Raw genomic sequence first — 22678 nt, forward strand, 5'->3', positions numbered from 1 at the left:
ACTTACAGGTTTGGCAGCTGTAAAAAGAAGCAAAAGTAGCTTTTTTTTTGGCCATAAACCACTTCTTGCAGGTTGATTTGGTAGAGGCTCCTTTGTTTTCCTTTCTTTCCCCTCTTGAATCTGCCAGGGATTTAAGTGAAATAAATAGATTAATCTTCTTTCTGTAGCCCAGAGATCAGGTTGATGCATTTAAGAGCTTTTTCTCCCCCCAGACTCCCGAGATGTTCACGGATCCGATTCATATTTTAGAACTTCCTTCATGTGTAAAGAGACTCGGCGGCGGCAGTAATTCTTTGCTACCAGCAGTAGTGCTTGGTGGGTTTCTTCTCTTCGGAGAGAGCTGAAGATTTTCCATCAAAGCTTTTTTGATAAAAGGAATTTTTGGGGGTAAATATCCATCTTTGAGGGTGGGGAACGCTGAAGATCTTCAAAGGAAAAGTGGGTATTTTTCATGAACGCGTGTCTTCAGGAAGGTTCAATTGCTGCGACCCAAATGGCTGAAAGCAGCTTCCCCAAAGCGCGTGTATTTATCAAGAAAGAGCTGTGGAAAGAAAAGCATGGCAGAACTGGAAAAATCACCGGTTTCAAGGAGGATGGAGAAATGATTTTCTGAGCAGCTGTTTTCTGCAGCAAAAGGGCATCGCTGTGAGAAGGCCTCGTGGAAGGGGTCTCGGCCAGCAGTTCATTCTTAATACTGGCACAGGGTGATGCTGGGCTCCTGGAAGCTCTTTTTTTCCTTTCCAACACGTGCAGTCACATCACAGCTTGGTGAGAAATAGCCAAGCAAGTCTGAAGCACTGGAGGTTTCATGCTGTTTAGGTACCTGGGTCTTACACTGCTTTGGGACTAGATACACGACCACTAAAATTGTGTCCTCTCCCAGCAAGATTCACGTGGCAGCATCAGGTTTGTTGTGCACTAGGACAAAACAGTAATTTCAAACCTCTGCTCTCATTTGCCAGCTTTTCAAGTGAAACAGCAGTTGGTTTTGAGGCTCTTTGTTTTGTCCGGTTAAGCTTTTTATGAAGCCAAGGCTCTGGCTGTGATAATTTCTTCTGGGTCCCCCAGGTCTCTTTGTAAGAAGAGGGTTGTTGAGCAACCGAGATGCTGCTGGCCCTGGAGCTTCCCCGTGCCACCACGGCTGGTGGTAGGTGCCCCATCCTAAAACCCTCGATGGTTCGGGGCTGGATGTGAAGCAAACCAGCTGCTCCTTGGCGCCAGAGGTGCTTTAATGGAAGCGATGACCTGCGGAGGGGGCAGGATGCTTCTGCTGAATAAGTGTGGGATAATGGTCGGTAGGAGAGCCCCGGCCCCTTTATACGGGAGGAACAGCTGGTGCGAGGATGTATGCTGAGGCTTTCATGTGTGCCAGGTGTGGGAGGCAAACAGAGCTCTTCCTGCTGCTTTTTTAGGTGATTTAGTCTCAGGCATGGCCAGAAACTTTATCCAAGGTTAACAGCCCTCATCTTTGTAACGATCATTACCAGTGAGCTTAAAATGGCCAAAACATTGAGGTGATGTCAAGAAATGCAGCTCCTTAAATCCCAGGAGCAGTGACGGTGAGGACGGCTCCGGCCTGTGCCTGATGGCAGCTTGCTGGCCTCAGCTGGAAGCAAAGCTGCCGCTCTCCTCCCACCTCCAGACGCTCCCCTTCCCCCAGCCTCGTCGTGATTTCTCCTGCAAGATAACAGCTCCAAGCCAATTAAGAGTGTCTGAAGTGGGTAGAGCAGACGTCGCTGTGTGAGACCACAGTGCTTTTAACTGCTATTGTTTGCTAATAAAAATAAATTGTGGGCACCAGGGAGGAAGAAAATCCCACATGATCTGAGCTTTCTCTTTCCTTTTTTTTTTAATTTTTATTTATATAAACTCTTGAGATGTGAATGGTTAGAGCCGGGGATGCTTTTGGCAGCTGATCTCTGGTGGTGGTGCTGGGGTGCTTTGTCTCCTGGCCCTGCATCTCCTTGCACTGTCCCCATCCCCTTGGCTCAGTTGCTCCGATGCAGATCACCGCTTACAGGCTGGATGCTCATGGTGCTGAACGAGCCCATCGTGTCCACTCTGTTGTTTTTTTCATGCTGTGGTGTTTGGAGGCTTTGTGCTCTGCACGGTGAAGCAGGGCAGTGAGACGGGGTGCAGCACGCGGGCAGGATCCCCCGAGTGCCTCAGCCACCGCCTGTCCTCGCGGCATCTCCGAGGAGAGAATCGGCTTAAGCCAGTCCCCAGACTAACATAAGCTGCCCCAACAAATGAGTTTTAATGCTATCAAGTCGCTGCCTGTAACAGGACTTCTGTAAGCATGCCTGGGGAGGGCAGGGGGGGGCATTCACACTCTTAATTCACTTGGCTATGCCAATAAAGCTTTCGGATAGTGCCCGGCCCTGCAGGGTCTGGCAGGTTGCATGAGGAGACTGCAGAGGAGATCTCTGAAGGAAGCCACCCTGTGCTAAGCCTGGGGCTGCAGCCCCCGAAATCTCCTTGTGTTCACAGCCCTGGGGTTGAAAATGCTGCAGAAAATTTGACTTGAAGGCGGCTGAGCCCGTACGCAGCTTGGATGAGGAATTGGAGTGGGTAGGTATTGTTTTTATCCCTAAGCAATGATCGCAGAGGTTGATCAGGCTTTGCTAATGCTGGGGAGGATTGAGAAAGGTGAGGCGAGAACTCAGGCTTGTGGAGAGAGAAAGCTAAAGAGAATAATCCACGGGAATGGGAAATGTCAGGAACACACGTGTCCTTCTGCTTGGCTGCCTCCAGAACTCTCTGCGCCTTGAAGTTCCTTGCTGCTTTTTCTGGAAGTCACGAAGGGGGGAAGGAGGAAGAAAAAAGAGAAAGATAAAAGAACACAGTGAGGAATATGGAAAAAAATCCATTTCAGGTATCAGCTGAGCAGGTGGTTATCTCCAATATCACCTCCCCTTGAATATCATCTACTGTGGTGCTGGCTGAATGTCCCTTCTGTGCCACCACTGGTGTGGGGCTGGAGGTTCTCCTGCACCCCAGCGAGCTCACCCAGCACGAATATTGCAAGGACAATGCGAGAGGAGGGAAGGCATGGTGGCTGAAAGTCAAACAGCCGCCTCCAGAAGGAGACGGAGCTTTTATAGGAACACAGAAATTGCCAGACTGGAACCGAGCTGCTCCTCGTATTGTTAAGCCTCCCTTTTCAGAGCTGGCCGCTTCCAGAAGCGGGGCGAGGAGGCTTGCCTCAGGGGCGATTCTTCCAACCCTTGAACGCAGGGAGTTAGCCTGTGCCTTGCAGCATGAAGGGTTTACACGCCATCCAAAAGCTGATTTTCTCTCTTGCTCCCTTTTTTTCTTTTTTTTGACTTTACTATTGTAATAGCAGCTATTCATTCTCTTTATAAATGCCTGATCCTTCTCTCAATCTCGCTGAGGTTTTGACTGCAACAATACCTAGTGGTAATGATTTACCCATGCTAATTATGCATTTTGCAGAGGAAAACATATTGTTCGTAGCTTTAAATGGAGTGATTTTTCAGTTTAATTGAACTTACATCTCTGTATCCCAGGGGCAGGCTCACAATTCAGTTCCTCCCCTCCTCCTGAGCCACGCAGGTGCTTTCTCAAGCCCAGCACCAGTCACCTGTTGAAATGTTTTTCAGGTTCTTTCCCTCTTGTCAGTTCCATTTAAATCTGAGCCTCTCTGCAGATGAAGCTTTGCAAAAGGAAATAGCTCTTTGCCTGTTGGAAGAATGGGAGAGGCTCCGCTAAGTTGTTTGTTGATATTTCCTGACAGCTTTTCCGAATTCCTCGCTGTTCTGCAGCTGTTAAATTTGTTGTCTCAGCTGCGAGGATTACTCTAGCTTTGCTCGAGCTACGTTTTCTCACCATTCATCAAGCTTCTGGTGTTGCACAGAAAGATCCATCAACACCAGAGCCACCTCCAGAGCAGCGTTTGGGTGGAAGTCTGCTTCCCCTGCCTGGGACTGAACTCGCTGCCAATTTTTGAAGGGTGTTTGTGGTTTCTCAGCGAGCCTCAGACCACGGCGGAAGGGTTGTGCTGTAGAAGTAAAAGGAGGTTGGATCAGGAAAACGCGTGCATTGGGGTTTTTGAATGCCTGGGCACGTGGAGCATGGCTTTTGTGGGGCAGGTGCATCCTTGGAGGTGCTGAGCAGAAATAGCAGCACACCTGGATTTCCTGAGTCTCCTTGGCAGGTCAGGCAGGGGGAGCAAGAGGCAGAGACGAGCCGTGGCTGGTTCTCAGAGGTGTCTTCGCTACTGGAGTGGCAGCTGCAGGAGAGATTTATTCTGTGATTTACCATTTTATTCTCCCTTTTGGCTCTTGCTGTGCCGGCAAAGAAATTTCCTGCAGAAATCTCAACGTATCAGGAGGACGTGGCACTAGCAGCGGAGAAGAGCACCATCTCGCACGGTCGTTAAAAATGTATAAGTAGTTTCAGAAGCGAGTTGCTTCCTCTGAGAAGCAAATCGTTCATAATTCTGCCTAGTATTTAGAGACTTTTATCTCCAGAGAGAGCTCCAAACCGTTCGGAATAGTCTTGATTCATTTTATTTTATTTTCCTCCTGAATTTTCAGAGCTAAACTAGAAAAGGGGCTTAACAGGGGAAAGAAAAAATCACGTGCTTGTACTGAGCAGAGAGAAGCTAACAGCCTGTCCGTGAGCCACCACCAGCTTTCCAGCAATGCAGGCACCACCTGGAGTGACCTTATGAAATATTTTTTTCCAGCTGTCCCACTCATTTTGGGGGATTCAGAGGCTTTGGGGGGGGATATAGCGGATTCAGACTGCTTTATAAGCAGCTGTCCCTCAACCAGGCTCGCTCGCTGTCTTAGCAAGTTGCCAGCACAGCGAAGAGGAGCCACGAATGCAGGAGCCGTAACCGTGCAGGCTGAATTTAGTAGAGGAAGTTCATCTGAAGCATTTCCAGCAAGCTGTGGCGAGGGTGAGTCGGGATAAGTCATCTTCACAGGAACAAGAATTAGTGTGGTGAATTGCTGAACATCCCTGCTCTCTTCTGCTCATCCTTGGCTTCTGAGGTTTCTTGCTTTGTGCTGTGTGAAAGCAGAATGTCATCGCCGTCCCTGCCCATGAATAATTTTAGTCTGCATAGGGCAGATCACCCGGCCATACCTGTGGTGTGTTGCCGAAGCTGGGCAGAAAATGTTTTAAGGTTTCTGATGGGGCAATGAGAGAGGGGCAGATGCATCTTGCAGCTGCAAGGAAGCAAAAGGTGTTGGGAGCGTGACTCGCTCAGCAAGGCAGGAGTGACTTGACAAAGGGTTTGAATCGTGTTTACGGTGCTTTCATGGCAGAGTTTAGAGAGGAGGGAGCAGGAGGAACTTGGGACACCGTGGAGATGAAGAGAGCCAGGAGAAGTGAAACATCTCTTTGCTCCTTTGAGAATAGAAACCCCGATGCTAGGCTAGGAAGAAAAATCCGCTCTCTCCCCTCCCTCTCATCCCACGCCTTGAGTTCCTCTGTTTATTCCCACTGCTTGGCGGCTCAGGTGTGGTGGTGGGGAAGTGTCCCCGTGCTGCACTCGGGGTTTTGCAAGCACCTCCATCCACCAGATGGGGTACAGGTGGTAGGAGCCCGAGCGGTTCTGCTGTCTGGTGAACCCCAAGGTGTATTTCTGTAGCTGACAGCTGTTCCTTGGGTTCGTGCTCAAAAAGCGAAGCTCTGGGAAGCTGCTCTTAGCGGTGGGTAATGTGTTAGGTGAGCGCAGCATCCCTCTGTGCTCCATGTTCTAGGTAATTACAGCCCCGCCGCTCGCAGAGCAGAGCACAGCGGGCGCCCCGGATTTCTTATTTGGCTTTGCTATTAACTCCGGGCTGGAGATGCAAAGGCAGCTGCTTGCCCGGGCATCGCGTGCTTTGCCTCTTCACCAAACCCAGCTGCAAACAGGAGAGGTGGCCTTGAGCTCTGTCCCTCAGCGCTGCAAGTTCTGGGTCTTCTGCCTGCATCCTCATGAGGTTGCCTTTGGCTGGACCCCACTTTTTTTTTTTTCCCCTCTGCCTTTCCTTGCTGTAGCCCCGAGGTACGACGAGGCTGCTGCCTTGTCCTTTGCTGTTGCTGCCTTTTGGATGCGAACTGTTTGCTGCAGGTGGGCTGTTGCATTTACCTGCACAAAATTAAGTCTCAAGACTCTCATGCAGCCACGTGGGAGTGCACCCGTGGCGAAGGAGAACAGGGGGAGTGCAGCCCCAGGCTGTCATCTCTCCATCCTGTCGCAGGAAGGAGCTTGGCATGATGATGGGGAGATTTCTTTTAGCATTGCCATCTTCCCAGGCCTGCCTGGTTCTGCATCTCTGCTGAGAGGTCTGGGAGGGGATGCGTGTGGCATCGGTGCCCGTTCTGCAGCGCCTGTGTGGTAAATTTGACTCGATCCTGCTGTTTTTCTCAGTCTCTTAGAAAGTTTTGAAATAACGGCTTCAAAGCACTCAGATGATATGTTGCTCCACAATCCGTCTCTGCTGCTGCCAGTGCTTCTGAGGAGCCAATTTACCATGTGCTTAACCTTTTAGGGCTTTTCCCCCGAAGGCATTACTATAACTCCCACTGAAAAAAAGAAAGAGAAAATTGCCATTGCCCTTCGCAGAGGTGGCTAATGATTTTTAGGTGATTTCTGGCAGCTTCTGCTGCGTCAAAATGTGCTGAGCAGGCACCTCCTGAAAGCAGGATGCTCCTGAGATGTCCAGCTGGCACCCGAGCATGGGGTCCCCTGATTTTCTCTGGGCTGAGAGCACTGGGGCTCAGCTTCCCAGTAGCGATGTGATGCAGGAGACTGACCCCAGGACCTGTAAATGGTTCCTTTTTCAGCCCCTGCATTGTCTTCATCCATTTGGCCACCTCTCAGTATTTCTTCTGTATCCCTTCCCTGCCTGTAAAAAGGGATTTGCCCCTCTGGGGATTACTGAGGTGAGGTGGCAGGGGTCTAAATGCAGCCTAAAAGTAGCTGCACTGAAAAACTGCAAAGAAAAAGCTACAACTTTCTCGAACAAAACTCCTGGTAACTTCAAAGGCAGATTAAAGACTTTGCCTGTGTCAGGACTTCAGCATTTGGCCCAGGAATTAGACAAATGGAATAGCGCAAGAGCGATTGCCAGAAAACTGGAGAAGGGAGAGATAAGGTAACATGAAATGCTCAGAGTCAGCATTTAGGGACATTAGTGCTTGTGGAGATAATTTTATCAACATGAAGGACAATAATTAAGTAAAATCTCTGTGTTGCTGTTGAGAGTGGTGTTTGTTAACAACCTGTTCAGCTGTGCTGGGGGAATGTGCTGCAGGACAACGTGTGCCAATACCTGCACTAGTGATAGCTCCGTGGGTTCGTCATGTATCCCTCGTTGTTTTGTCATTTTGGACTTGGAACATGTTGGGGATGGGGCTGTCTGATGGGAGGAGAAAGAAAGAGACCTCATCTTTGGCTTGTCCTGAATCCCAGCCCTTCTGGGCATGAAGGGAAGGGAAGGAGACGGGGGCTGCTATCGCTCGCTGGGGCTGCAGCAATGTCAGGAACTGGTTTCTGGTTTGGTTCCCAAAGTGACTCAGTCCCTGCCTCCCATCCCTCGCTGAGTGTTTTGCTCTGAAAATGTTGGGTCCTACCCTAAAAGCCGGAGTCAGTCTAATATTTAAGTAGCTGGCTGCTTTAAATTTAAAAGAAAAAAAAGAGAAAATAAATAGATGTGACTCAATATTGATTTCCACTTGTTTTTGTGGAAACTCTAAAAATGCCAAGATGAAATATTTGGACTTTTCCTTGGGTTTCTTTTCCATATTTTGTTAGAAGCTCTTCGCCCAGTTTGACTCGAATTCCTGAATAATTCATAGTCTGTAAATAGCTTCCTCCTCCTCTGGTAAATAGACTCTTTGTCCCCCTGCCTTGGCACGCTCCGAGCAGTGTCATCGTGCTGAGTCGCTGCTTGGAGAGCCGGGGTGCTCACGGTGTGTGCTCTCTCCGCAGAGTTATGTCATGCCCAGACCACCGAAGGGCTCCATGAGGATTTATAGAAGATGCCCCGTGTCTTGGCGCCTCTGGTGCTCCTTCTGCTGTGGCTGATGAGGATCGCTGCCAGCCCCCACTCCCTGAGGATCGGTGAGTACAAAGCTCGCTGCGACCTTCCTCTGGCTGCTCGGACCACTCCGCGTAGGCGTGCTCGGAGAAAGCTCTGCCCATGTGGTTTTTGGGCTGCTGGTGGTCGTGGTCGTGGCTCAGATGGGGCTGGGTCGCTTGCAGAGCTCCGGTCTCGTGCCTTCCTTCTTGAAATGTGGTCCCCGTCTTGTAAATGCAGTGCAGTGTACGGCGAGCGTACGCATCTGCATCGATTTTTACAGTGGTAATGCTCCCTGATGGGAATCGCTCTCTGTATAAATGTGAAGTGAAAGTCACTCCTCGAGGAGACACTGAGGGATGAGGTTTTTTCCCCACCCTGCATCCCCCCCTTGATGTTCTCCTAAGCTCCAAGCAGAAGGGAATGGTTTTCTGTTGCAGATTTATTTGTCCCCACGTTGATGAGCAAGGAGTGTTTGAGCCCAAACTGAAAGTGTCACGAGAACATTAATAACTCCAAAATGCTCTGTTTGTAAGAGAGTCCTCGCATTTGTTCTCCTCTGGGCTTTATTAAAAAGTGTTCAGGAAGAGGCACCATCGTCTTCACTCCCTGCCTGTGTGGATTAGGGAAAAGAAATGCATCTGGAAACCTTGTAATGAAACTTGCTTCACAGCACTGACACCGTGCTCTGCTGTTTGCAAAGCAAACTGCTTCTCCTGCCTGTTCTCTCCGGAGCCACTAGCTGTTTTTATTAACTATTTGTTGCAGATAGGCTAATCTATTCCTGTCCCCATTTGCAACTTTCACAGGTGACACTTGAAATAAAATTACTTCTCCCCTTTGCCAGCAGAGCATGGAGCAGCTCAGAAATACATTGAGGGAGGGTGAGTGCTGGCAGGAGCCAGGGTGGTTTATGGCCCCGGCATCCCTGATTCATGTGGAGCACTTGTGCAGGACCATCTCTGCTCCGCGGGCTGCATTTCACATCGATGGGCAGATCCTCCACTTGAGGCAGGGGATGGGGATGGTGATGGATGGGTTACGTGCCTGCCGTGGCTCAGTTTGTGCATGCTCAGGGACCTCCTGGTGAATTCGATGATGGCCGCAGTGAGGCCAAGTCCCTGCCCCTCTCTGGGGGCAGGTGAGATGAAGCTGGGGTCTCAGTTTGGGACACAACCCACAAGCAGCTGCGGTGGTGGTAAGACGTCCTCCTCCCTCCGTCTCTTCCAGGTACTGGTTTTGCCTTCTGGACCTGGTAGCTGCTACTGGTAAAGGAGATCTTGATGCTCTGCTGGGGTTTTGAGTCACATCCCTAGTATAAATGACTCTTGGGTATCATTCACGTGTCCAAGTTGTACTTAGCAGGGATGCAGGGTGGTGAACAGCACAAACACGCTGGGTAAATGTGAGCCTCTCCCCGTCAGCATCATGTGCCTGCAGAGGCCCAGGGCTGCAGCAAATCTCTGTTGCTTTGGTCTTCATCCCAGAGACAGCTCTGCTGGTGGCTCTGCACTCCCTCACACTGCGGTCATGCTCCCTTGGACCCGTCTCTCCAGTTTTAAAATCATTGTGCATTTAGGAGTTCTGTGCTTTTGACTTTTCTTGGCAAAAATAATGGAGCTGCTCCAGAAATTGTTGCTCTTAAAATTACAGCACTGTCCGTGATACAGACACTGGATTTCCTTAGCCTGTGGAACCCTCCTAGGACTGAAGAATTTGCATTTGGGTGCTGCAGAGGGAGTGGAGAACTCAGGATTTCAGCAGAAGGAGTAATGTTGTGGTAGGAACAGGAAGGAGCAACTCTGAACCTTCTAAAATGCACCAAAGGTCATGGCTTTTGCGCCAGGTGGTGTTAAATTTTGGAGTGGCCAGAGACCCTGTGGTCAAGGCCTGGAGTTCTCCAGGTACCTGTCACCTCCTGGGAGTGGGACACCAGCACTCCTGACCTTGGGTGAGCTCATGAAGGAGAAACAGCTTCTTAAGGAGTGACTCTAGGGGCTTGGGACCCACTGAATCCCCCCCAATTAAGTCTAAAGCAACTTCTCTGAAAATGGAGTCTGAAGCAGATGGGCGAAGTGCTGAGGAGGGGTTTGGGGTTTTGGTTTTGTTTCTTCCGAGACACAGCTTTATTTTAAAAATATATCCAGCCAAAAAGTTAATAAAAAATAAAGCACAGCATAAAAGGAGAGAAAAATATTACTGGCAGCCCTGAAATCATTCCCCAAAGCATGCTTTTGGCAAGGCAGGGGGATACGGTATCTAGTGACATAAATCAATGCGCTGCATCGCGAAGGGAAACAGACCAGCACGAGCCTTTGAATATTCAAAGAAAATGCAAGCTAACATTCAGAATAATTCTGAGAGCCATCTGGTAATGGACCACTGAAAGGCGCAGTTTTATGATCAGTGTGTGAGGTGAACGCAGGCAGTGCCCTGCCCTGGTTCCTCCCCAGGTGGCTGGAGAGGTTATTGCGGCTGGGCACGGCTGGAAGGAGGCAGGATGGTGCTGAGCCAGGGGCACTCAGCTTTTACACCGAGCTCTGAGCCCCCCTGCGGCTGCTTTCCTGGGGTTTCAGGTGGCTCTTGGCCCTGATACCTCTCGGTGGAGTTTCTGGTAGCGGATTGCTTTGAGTACACGCTGAGGAAGGGCCGTGTTGCTTTGCTGGCGTGGGCAGGACCCGCTGCGTGTTGCATTGCAGGGAGCTTCAGAGGCATCGTCTGTGCAAAGCAGTGAGCAGAACATGGGCTGTGGGTGACCTTCCTCGCAGCCTTGCTGTGCACAGGCACAGCTTGTAGCCTCCTGTACACCTGGAGCTGTTACTGTTCTGTTTCTCTCCTCACTACACAGGAAATACCACTGGTTTGGGCCTTTTTTTTTCAGCTTTTTTCTCCAGGCTTAAACTCTGCGTTCCCTTCTGATCCCGTCCTAGAGAAAGTCTCCTAAATCATGTTGTCTGGGAGACCTTTGTGGGGAAAAACACGGACCTGCATGTTCCATCCACGATAGCTCCTCTTTTCAAAGAGCCTCTTGTTTATCAGTCAGCTCTCCTGGTCCATGTCAGTGAGGTTTTCTCTCCATAGATGCTCAAATATTGATTGAGATCAGGGGATGAAGAAGCAGGGAGGACTGGGCATATTCTCAAACACTTTCAAACGCTCCAGGAGATGTGTAGGGAGCGCCTCAAGACATGTGGTGGCCTTTGAAAGGGCTCATACACATGCTACCAAAACGTCCTGGGAGTGAAACCTGGTAGTGCTTGCCCTTGCAATTGTTCTTGTGTTTTTCTACCCCAAAAGCACAGAAAACATCAGCTCCCTCCTGCCCGCCCCACTGGCAGGCAGGGATGGCAGATGCAGCACGCTCTGGGCCAGCATCTCCTCCAGCTTCCTGCAGCTTGTCCCGTCCCAAGAAGTAATCCTGGTTTTGTTTTCTGTTTGTTGACTCGTTCCTCAAAAGTGTAAATTTACTTGAGTTATTTACTAAGTTATTTACTTGGTCTTACAGAGCAGGCTGTCAGGGCCCTAAATTGGTATTCTCTTGTGAGATTCATTGGGTGCAAGATTCATTGGGTGCTCATTTAACATTCATACACAAGCCTAAGCTGTGGTTTATTCACAGCGCTGCCCTAACTAGCCAGAGGCTCAGCATCCCTGCCACATTGTCCACGGACAAACTCCTTGCAAGGCTGTCAGCCCCTGAAGTGCTCCTTTTGGTAATTGCCTCCATCTGCCTGCCCAAATCCCTCCCAGCTTCACAAACATCCCACAGAAGCATTGAGCCCCAGCATTAAGGGTGTTTTGCGTGGTGAAACATAGGGTTCGTCTACCCCATACCTAATGCATCCACCATTTGATCAGTGGAGCAGTTTGCGTGGCTGGCCCAGGGCTCGTGGTAGGGCTTTGTCCACCAGAGAAGTCTCCAAGAGTCCAAAGTGGCCATGGGGTGGGACCAGGAGAGCCAGCCTGGGACGTTTGTCCCTGTTTCTAGGCACGGTTCCCAAAATCTGGAGTTCCAAAAGGGCTGTGAGTCTCCTACACCTGCTCTGCTGCTGGAACTGTAATGTCAGGAAAATGTTCCTGGGATTAGCCTCCCAAGCTGCTAATGATCCCAAGCTGCTTGTTTGGGGAGCTGCACGGTGTGATTCTACTCGGGGACAGGCAGAAAGGCTGCCAGGGTTGTGCTGAGGGATGGGGGGGACGTGCCCGGGTCTCTTAGGGCAGGCAGGGAGAGCCGAGGTGCCGTGGCAGGTTGGCTGGTGCCAGCTTGAGGCTCCCCTTGCCCGTGCTGGGAGGCAGAGCAGCGTCTCCTTTCCGTATGCAACGCTGCTTTCTGGCAGATCGCAGCCCTTTGTGGATGATAGCGATGCGAGTGCAATAAACTGCTGCTCACCAATTTGCCGTTCCCCAGCAGAGAAATGGCCTTACCCTGGCTTTGAACCCAGCAGCCAGGCTGCTGCCATCAGCTGAAAGCAGGGAGACGACGGCTGGGGCTCACGTGGTGGTGCTGTTGCTGGAAAACCTTTCTGCTGGTAATTATGATGAGTGTTTCATAAAACAAAGCTGCTGGCAGGGGCTGGGTGCCTCCTCTCCTCCGGTCAGTTGTCTGCTGGGTACAGGAGGGGAAGCACCGGGCTGGGAAGGCAGCAGGTCGCCGAGACACGTGCGATTATCCAGCTTCTCTGTGCGCAGACCGATTGTTTTTAAAGGCTTCAGAATAATTTAATTTGGAGAACTGAGAGCTGTGCCCACGCTGCGCTGGTAGGAGGGAGGCTGTGCTGCAGCTGGGTGACATTTAGGTGGGGGGAGCTGCTTAAACAAACATGTGTCGGGGTCCCAGTCCCCAGGAGCCCCAGTTTGAGGCTTGCTGGAGGTGCCCCGAGGTTGCCCATCTCCCAGGGACCCTCCTGGATGTGGCCACCAGCAGCCTCAGTGTCTGAGCCCTGTGCTATGGGTCCCTGAATTTCCTTCCCCTGCTCCATTTCTACTTCGCTGGGCTCATCCGAGCACTCATGTGTAGGGTTCACCCTCTATTGATTTTATTTTTTTTAAAAGGCTTTCACAGGACTTTCCTAGAATCTGAGTGCTTAAAGAAATAGAGAATCAGGCAGGAGGAGCCGTATCCACGTCTTTGTTGATGCATGACTTGCTAAATTTGTCTGGCTGAGCCATTATAAATGTTTAATTTCCCCCAATATTAAAAAGGCCCAGTTAAGTTCATTTAGGTGAAGTAGATCGGTAGTTATTTGTCATTCGCTACCGAGTGGGGAGAGGGAGAGAGAAATACAATATCAATTTGTTAACTATTTGCCCTTTTAATTTTGTTTTCGTTATTCTTCCAGGAGAGTGATATTTTATTTATGTTTTCTGAGTTCCGTGCATAAATCCTTATTTAGAAAAAAAATCACCCGTGGAGATGCCAGGCCCTTGGAGCAATTTGTTGGCTACGAATCCTCACGCTTGTCCCCAGATGTCCCCTGCCTGGGAGGCAGGTGTAAGGGGTGTCTGTCTGTCTGTCTCCAGGCTGTGCCTTTGCCACACGAAACACAACGAGCCGCTGCTCTACGGCTAAGGAATCCAGCCCTGTTGATAATATGAATAATGAATTATAAGCAGATTTATATCTCGGATCGATGCTACAGGGCACGGCGTGAAAGGAGGCATGGACTCGGTGAAACGGAGCATCTCCTGGTGTGTTTGCACCTCCGTGGAGGAATTATCTTCCCTGATCTGCTCCTAGTGCCGGAGAGCCAGGCTGCGTTGCACACCCCGAGAGGCCCCGAGCCTTGTTTTGATTCATTATTACATCCACATGCACATTGCACAGGTATAGATCTCGGGGCTGGGAAGCTGCCTGGCCATGCTGCAGCTGCTAATTCAGCAGGAAGTGGAAAATTTGCTAGAGAAGAGGGGCTGATGGCTGTAAATGTCCGGCATCACTCTTCCAGGCATGCTTCTGTGGCAGAGGATGGACACAGAGAGGTGCGTGTACAGAGCTCTGCTCTAGAGGTCTGCTTTTTGCTCCTGGATGCTGAGGAGTGTCCCTGAGCCAAGGATGGGGATCTGAGAGCCACACAGCCTGCCTTCAGTCTAAATACTGCCCTAGCCCCTGGGCAGCACTTTGTGTGTTTAGCCACTCAGACATTTTTACCAGGGATCTTTTTCTTTCATAGAGTGAAAGCTAGTAATAGCAAGAGCTACTCTGTCATGCCTTTCATTATTTTTTCATATATATATATATATATGTGAATAAAAAAGTCAATTACATGAATGAAAGATGCTTGGTTCCCTGCCTAAACAGCTGCCAAAATTAATTCCAGCTCGGAGCCAAACTCGACAAAGCTGGATTTTCTGCAGAAAGCTCCTTGAGATAGGCTCGGGCACCGCTCTGCGTTACCGATTCCCACTGCCCAGCGCCTCACCCTCGGCTTTGCCTGTGGCCAGTTGAGGAAGAATGGATTTCACGTGCTCTGGGGTGAGCTTGACTTCATGATAGAATAAAGCAGAATTAAATGTCCCTAGCAGCCCCTCGCTGGAGCCAGCACCATCACACTGCAAAGCCACGCTCATTTGATGGAGAGCAGCTGTCTTGGCAGCTCAGAGCACCTGAAAACTCAGCGCCGGCGTCAGCAATACTTTGAGCTTTAAATTTGTTCCTCCCTGTGGACCAATTACCTTGCATTTAAAGCACCACCTGAATTGAGCAGGATGTGGACAGGAGCTGTGCTGAGTTACAAAACTGGAATAATCGCTCAGGGTAAGCAAGCCCTCGCTCCGAGATGCAGCTTCTGCTGCAAGGCTGAGGCCGGGGCACCTGGGGCTGAAGGATGTGGTTGCTCATCCTCAGGTGCACGTCCCCAGTGGCTGGGGCACGATTTTAAAGGTGTTTTCAGGACACGAGGTGGAGGATAGCCTTGCAGCTTGAGGCAGCAGCCCAAGTTCCTGAAGGTGAGCTGAGCTGAAGCTGAAGTCATTGCTCACGAGCTGTTATAATGTTCCCAAGAAGGCAAGCTGCAGGGTGGCAGATGGGAGGACAAAGGCAGCGAGGCAACTCCAGCTCGTAACAGCCTGTTGGAGCAGAGCGAGGTCCCCATACTGCGAGTGTAAGGTGGGGTTTCCTTCTGTTTGAAGCATGATGCCTTGTGCTCCGAGGTTTATTCCTCCTCCTCCTGCTGGGTAGCTCTTGGCAAGTCCACTTGTCCTTGCCCTGCAGGGCTGCAGGCTCAGGGAGCAGCTCTCCTGGGCGCAGTGTGTGCAGCAGGCAGCTGGGTGAGGTGTTAAAGCCCTCCTGCAGGTGTAAGGCACTGCAGGGCTGTCGGGCAACCTTCCCAGAAAGGATGCTTTTGACCCAAAAGGAGGGCGCTTATCTCAAGTGCCCCCTCCGCAGCTAATTGCTCGTGGCTCCGTGCAAGATAAGCACAGCCTGTAAGGCTAAAAGCCCAAATTGTCCTGGCTTACGTTCAGAAGCTCTTGATATCCAGGTGTTTTGAACCTCTAGCGTTTGAAAAAGCCCCAAGTCCCGAGGTGGAGAGCAACCTGCTGATGGATGGAGCAGCTGGGACTGATCCTGCCCTTCCCCACGCAGCCTGCCTCCTGCCTTTGTGCTCCTCCTGCTCCTGCCCTCCCTCACCAGGACCTCACCGGGCTGGGACTGAAGCTACTGGCTGAGGGCTAGGAGAAAGAGCTCAGGAAAAGGGATGGAAGACCTTGAAAGAAGGAGTTCTGCTTTTCTGTAGGATGTTTCCTATGGAAAGCATGGAGCCGCAGGCTGTGCTAGAGGGCTGGAGAAGCAGCGTGGGTGTGGGAGACGAGGGGAGAGCACCCGGGGCACAATTCCTACCTAAAGCAGGAGGGATGGGTGTCCTCAGCCTGGATTTTGTTTGTTGCTGGGAAGGTCTAGGAGGGTGAAGTCACATCAAGAGCAGCACCGTTCCCCAGAGCCCCCCGCTGCCCCCAGGAGCATTCAGCTCCCTCTCCACAAGAGGTCTGGGGGCGCAGGCTCCTGCCAGGGGGAGCAGGCTGGGAGCAAAGGGGCTCTGGGAGCCAGCAGAGACCTCCCTACAGGGGGAAAACGCAGCCCTGGGCCACGAGGGAAGCAGGGAGCGAGCAGGGCACAGGCTGCAAGGTTTTCGCTCTGTGGCCCATAGATAAAAGCGCAGTCCTGGGCAGAGAAGCAAAGAAGGCAGATGCTGGTGTGTCGGCACGGAGGGGACCTGAGCAGGGAGATGGAAAAGAGCATCAGGGGGCATCTGCCGTGGAGGAGCAGCTTAGCCTGACAAGTGCCAGCTCTGCCTCGAGCCCTGCCAAGCGAGGCCGGTGGCTGGAAGGAGGCTGCAGGGAGGGATGGCTCGTTTTCCCAAAGACACCGCTAATGAATTCCTCTTGCACCTCCAGACGCTGTAGGGATTTGGAGAGGCTAAATGGAACTTGATGTGAAAATGATGGCTGAATGTCAATTCTGCTGTCGAAGCCAATTTGGGAGCCGGAAAGTGTTAAAAGAATTAAGATTGTTAAATGGAAATAAGTCTACTTGGTAGAGATGAAACAGGGTTTAAATGAGTGAAATTATCTGTGGATTACCCTTGTTAGAGCACTGCCTTATTTAATAAACTGAGTTTTAATGTGCTGTAGGGCTTTTGGAGGAAAAGCTTAGCCTATGGGGTACGTGCATGAAGGGAAGGACGGGCTGGGCCTCCATCCTCCAAGAGCCACGAGAGTCGAGGGGAGGTGATGGTTTGCCCGTGAGTGCTTTGTGCTTTGTGAAGACCTTGCTGCCTGCTCGGTAAGTGGTTTGATCTTTGCTCAAGCTTGGGCACTTCTTTTGCTGGCTTGATAGGAGGCTGGTTAGGCGATACCTTCTCTGGGTACCGTGTGTCCCTGCGTGGCTTTCCTAGCACGTCGTGCTGAATAAATGTGGTCAGCCCCCCCCCAGGGCTCTGGGAGGGAGTGCTGCAAGGGAAGGAAACCTGGCTGGATGCAGGAGGAGGGGAAAAGAGCACAGGAAATCTTGAGGGCTGCAATTTCATTATGAAGAGAGCCTAGTAATTATTAATAGGCCCTGATTATCTGCTTCTGCAAGAGCGGATCTGTTGCAGGAGAGCAACCAGGTGCTTCTAGCTAACTTTAGCTGCCCACCTGACTTAATGCAGATGTCACCTATCACCGCACGTGTTTCTGACCCATCTCTCTCTCCAGCGGCAGTCACGAAAGCATAATTGCTCCAGATGCTTCTAAAACCGCCCACGGAGGGAAGGACCTGACCTTAGCCTGAGCAGTCAGCTCGCAGCTCCGTGGGACTCTGACTTTTGCTGCTGCAGATGAGACCTGAGCCTTGTGCCTTACAGCAGGCTGGGGGAGAGGTACAAAGGGGTTTTTACTCTCTGCCATCTAACTGTGGGGTTTCACAATATCGCTTGTTCTGTACTTGGAAAATCCAAGAATTTTCAAGCAATTTTAGGGCTAGGGCAGCAGGGAAGGGGCTCTGGGCACCCTTATTTTGTCTCTGGCTGAGGGGTTTTCAGCTCCAGCCCTGTGCTCTGGCACGGTGTAGACAGCAGGGCTGATCAGTATGTGCCGTGTCCTCTGCAACGAGTCCTGGTTTCATGTTGCAGAGGTGCAGGCCAGGCTGAATACCGAAGATCTAGCCCTAGGCTCATCCCCCATGAGCTTAAGACTTCTGTGATCTTCTTGCCAAGCCTAAGGGTAACGAAGTCGGAAAAGTCACAGCATAGTGTCAGGTTAGATTTGTCTGAGGATGTCTACATTGGTTACAGATTCCAACCCGTTCCCAGCTCCAGTTTGTGGCTCTTCTGCTTGGCAAGACAAAAAATGCACCAACCTGTGCCCAAAAGATATAGTGATATAGTCAGCTGTCCCATCTCGCTGCTCGAGAGTTTCCCAGTCATCAGCATCCTACAGGACTTGTGCTTCTGAATATGTGTGCACCCTCCGTGGTGTCCAACAACGCATTTGACGGCATCCACCTTGTACCAGGTTTGATTCACAAGCATTTAATTTTACCATGGCAGGATGCCCCTAATCATTCTTGCTGCTCTCCTGCCACTGCGGAGTCGTTTTCTGGCCGTACCCAGCTGCCCTGTGCATCTTCCCATTTGACCAGCGGCAAAAGTCTGCTCTGTCATTTGGCTCCTGCACTTCAGAACATTTTGTTCCGTGTCCCTTGCACAGCTTGGCAAGTTGCGAACCTTTAGCATTTATTCTCTGCTGTGGTTCTACCCATTTCGGTCTCATGTGGAATTTTTTGGCATGCTCCTTTCATTGGGGCCCTGGTACAGTGGGAAGAAGTGCTTCATTTTCCTGGGCACACTCAGAAATGGGATCTGGGTGATCACACAGCACAAAGCAAAAGAACGGTTGAGTTGGTACCAAAATATTGCAGTATTTGTGCAAAGTCTTAGCTAACCCATGCCAGAGCCTCCCCAGCTGTGCGGGTTTGTTGCAGGAGCTGGTGCTGGGCTTTAGGGGCTCGGTGGGGCTGCAGTGGCTTCCCCTGGCACCAAGCACTGCCTTGTCCAGCTTGGCATGGCTGAGGAGCTTTGCTAGGGTAGGACGTGGGGCTGAGCACTTGGGTTTTGGAGCAGAAAGCTTGTGATCATCGCAGTGGCTGAAAAGCCTCTTCTCTCATGCGTTTAAATCCCATGGAGCATCTCATTAGAAACAAATGATGCCTCAGGCAAGCGGAGCTATAGCGAAGTAATCTTTATTAAGCACCCTCAGTGGTCAGAGTTACTTGATGAGCTCCAGAGTTTTATTTGCAGGCAGCTTTGGGTTGTCATTTAGCAGGGAAGCTCTTTGAACTCCCTCCCTTCCCCGTCTCTAGGTTACTGTTTTCTATTTCTGTGTGTTTTCGGTCCCAACAGCCCTGCAAACGCTGCTGGTGGAATTGTTGATACTGGGAACAAAATGAATGGAGGAGACGGGGTGTGCACAGCTCAGCAACACGCAGCCAGGCTTCAGGAAGGGGATGTAAGGTGTCCTGAGCGCATCACAAATTGTACTGGGGGGACAGAGCCACAACTGTTTCCTTGGGAATTGGTGCCCAGAACCCCTGAGTCGCTAGGGGAAGTTTTTCTCTGATTGCTTCACTGTGCATCTTTGGGGCAGGAGAGCAGCAGCTCCTCTTGGGGCCATCCTCCCTGCCTCTGGTACCTGCAGCAAGCTGCATGGCCGTGTTTCTTTCATCCCTGGGCTTTGCAAGCTCTCCGCAGGTGATAGAAAACGAGCCATAAACTGTAAGCACAAAGGGCAGTGAAAACCCAAATAAATTGGAAACAGCATCCTGCCAGATGCTGTGTGTCCTGCTGGAGGGAGAAGGTGCAAACAGCTCTGAGAAACGAAGCAGGAACACGGGGTGTGAGCATGAAGGTGCTGCACGCCTCAGCCCTGCTGCTGACCCCGCTGGTCCTCTGGGGCTCTGCTGCTGCCCGGAGCTGCAGGGGGTGTTTTTAGGGTGACGTGGAGACATCCCCAGCCTCGCCCTGTGCTTCAGAGGTGTCAGGGCATCTCCAGGTAAGTCCGGGAAGAAAAAGGAGAGAGAAAAATTCATCTGCGGCCACTGTGCTTGGCTTTATGAAAAGGAAATGAAATGAAGGCAGGAGGCTTGAGGTTGGCCCGTGTCTGTCTTGTCAAGCATGTGAAGCTGACACAGCGATGGAGTCATTACAGGCTCCTGTGTAAATACAGCCTCCTTACTGTTTTTTTTTTCCCCCCTATAACATGTCTCATTTACTTGATAGTCTATAATAGCTCTGGAGGAGCAGTCACTGCTCAGCAAGTCACAGCCTCTCCTCGGTCATCTCAGCCAGCTCCAGTGCTCACGGTCCTCGGGAGCTTTTTTGGCAGCCAGCCTCTCGCACGGAGGTCTCTCGGCAGATGCTTTCAGCCCCCAGCTCTGCAAGGTGATGGGGACGGGGCTGCAGGGGCAGTTGTGCATCACTGGGGATGGCTTTGAGCTGCTCATGGCCCCTCTGCTGCTTTCTCTTCTCCTCATGGCCTGGGTCCTGTGGGTTTTTGTGGCAAACTGCAAAGGATGGGGGGTTGTTTGTTGTCCGGGGAGGACTGATTTTATTGTGAGGATGTGGGGAGCAGCTTCAGGCAGTAGCTAGCAATGCAGAGAGTCTCTGAGAAGAAGGTCGTGCCACCAGGCGTGCTTTGACAGACGTGCCCCAACACCTAGGGAAGCAATGAACCTCCCAAAGGTCTGGTGCCTTGGCTTAGGAGGCACCTCTAGTGTGGAGCATGGATGCTTTCTAACCCAGGAAGGTAAAACTGAGAACAAATATCAACTAAACCAAAGCAAACCTCCAGCAGAAATGCCGGAAAGAGCATCGGAGTGACTAACACCCAAAGCCCTATTGAAAAACAGTCATTTCCTGGACATAGCTGCACACTTTCATTGTGAATGTCCTGGCTCTATTCTTTGCTGTCCCCCACCTCTCCACCTGGAAACAGTCCAGCGTTATTCATGCTGGAAAAGGCAGAACTGGCTCTCTGTGAGCTGCCGGAGCTACGGCCAGCACCTGCAGGGAGTGGCGCAACAGGTTGCTGTCTGCTTGCCTTGTGTTTTTATTTTATTTTATTTTATTTTATTTTATTTTATTTTATTTTATTTTATTGCCAGCCTAAAGGGAGAGGAATCTGCGGGCAGTGGGGGCAGCACACCCGCAGCCACGCGGTAAGTGCAGCTTTCCAGGGCTAAACCTTGCTGCTCTCCTGGGAGGTGCAGGAGCACAGACTCCGCTGTGCAACGTGATAGTTCACGGTGGTTCACTCTCAATGCTCAGGATATTATCTCTCCTCTCCTGGTTTTATACATCTCTTTACCAGAGTGGAGTCAAGCAGGCTCTCCAGTGCTTCCTGACCAGAGCTCCTAGCCACCCCGAGCATCCTTCCTGGTGGCGCAGTGCTGCTGAGGGGATGGAGTTTGATTTCAGGTGCATAAATGGAAAATGCGGTGGAATTAAATTCAGGCATTGCTTTTTCTTGCACCTCTCTTTTCTTTCCTTTCTGATTCTGGCAACAGACTTCAGCCAAGTGCACAGCTCGGTTCAGAGACCTTTGGGCTGGCTGCAACATTTAGCCACTTCCAGACGCAATATGAAACACAGTCTTTGCCTTTACAGAAAATCTTTGCCTAGCTAATAAATCTAAAGGTATTAAGTTGAAAGCTGAGCATTTGGAAATATATATGAAAAGCTAGCATTGTTTATATGTATTTTTCTAGCTGGGAAATTAAGGTGTGAGTGCTGAAGCTGAGCAGATTCCTTGTTGTGCAGAAGAGTTTGTCTCCTGGGGAGCAGCAGGGGCTGACCGCTGTGCTAAGGGACAGAGCTGTGCTCTTTGTTGGCTTTTTTTTTATTATATTTTTATTTTAATAGGCCTGGGCATGACACACCATGATTTGGATTTTAGTCTCAGCTCGCTAATGTGCTCCCTGACCTATGGTGGGGAATAGCACATAATTACTTCCTTACTTTGTGCAAGAGCTGCATTAGAAAAGGCAGGTGATTAGTAGAGAAGGATTATTTTGTTTACCCTGTCACGTTGTCTTTTGGTTTGGTGAGACGGGATTGCTTGGCTTTGCCATTTGTGGGAGCCCTGAACCCCTTTCCTGTGTTAAATCAGTAAAAAGGGGAACTGACAGCAAAACCCTCAGTCTGTAGCAGTGGGGGATCGAAAAGCCAGTGCACGTGTGCTGTATTGCCACCGTAGGGAGGCAGAAGCTGAGCAGGTGAGCAGCCACCTCCACTCAGCAAAGCAGAAATGCACTGAGCAATTTGAACAGGACTGTGAGGCACAGAAATTGCTGCAGCAGGTCCTCCTTTCCCTCATATCATTCCTCAAAGTCAAGCTGATTCTGCTCCGCACTGCGTTTCCATGAAAGCTGGAGGATGCTGAGCATCCTGCAGAAGACAGAAACCCTCTTTTAGGCTGGGATTGTTCGACTAATCTTGTGATTATGATTATAATCCCCTTTGCAATGGTGTCCCTCTCCAAGGAGTTCTTCCCTTGGGGACTTCCTAGTCCCAAATCCCATTTTCCCTTAATGCTGAAGTGCTCTGTATTAAATTAAGGCTCTCCAAAGGCTCAGAGGTCTGCAGGTCCTTTGGTATTTATGGCATCGGCATCTCTGGTAGCTCAGCCTTATGGCCTGCTGCCTTGCTGACCCCCTTGGGGTTTGGGGTAGGGATGGAGCCTGAGGGGCTCTCCTCTTGGAGATGGCTTTTCAACCTCAAATCTGTGTCCTAGCAGCAGAGAGGATGAGATGGAGCTGCCCCACCAGCCGTGGGCAGTGCTGCAGCCTGGCCAGTCGTGTCTGGGGCCCGGTGGATGGTCAGATATTTTTAGAAGGGATTTTTAGGGCATCCACAGAGGGCAGGTAGCTGGCATACCCCTGCCTGCGAGGGTGGGCAGGGAGGCAGTGGAAGCAGCGCTGCTCTCCAGGCTCTAATCCCTTCCCTCTCCTGCTGCCAGGTGCTTGGCGGCAAATAAATATTTTGCTCACAACTCATTGGAGGTGGCACCTAACCAGATGTGCTCTCACTTGGTATGGCAGGAGATTTATTTGGTTGTCCATTTATAGCTTATTATTTTCTTCTCTCTCCCCCCCCCCAACTTAATAG

At 50.8% G+C, this 22678-nt stretch overlaps 1 protein-coding gene across 1 annotated transcript in view; it reads left to right on the top strand.

Moving 5' to 3' along the window:
- Positions 1 to 7959: 7959 nt before the first annotated feature.
- The window catches only part of GRIK4 (glutamate ionotropic receptor kainate type subunit 4), a gene marked incomplete at its 3' end in the record, with an annotated part of 105022 nt that continues 90303 nt past the window's right edge, over positions 7960 to 22678 (top strand). The window contains exon 1 of the mRNA XM_084301681.1: positions 7960 to 8083. Within this exon, the coding sequence (XP_084157807.1) occupies positions 8002 to 8083 (82 nt within the window). The 5' untranslated portion in view covers positions 7960 to 8001. The remainder of the gene's footprint in view (positions 8084 to 22678) is intronic.

This window comes from Netta rufina (genome assembly GCF_964035555.1).
Source record: "Netta rufina genome assembly, chromosome: 25".
NCBI classification, from domain to species: domain Eukaryota; kingdom Metazoa; phylum Chordata; class Aves; order Anseriformes; family Anatidae; genus Netta; species Netta rufina.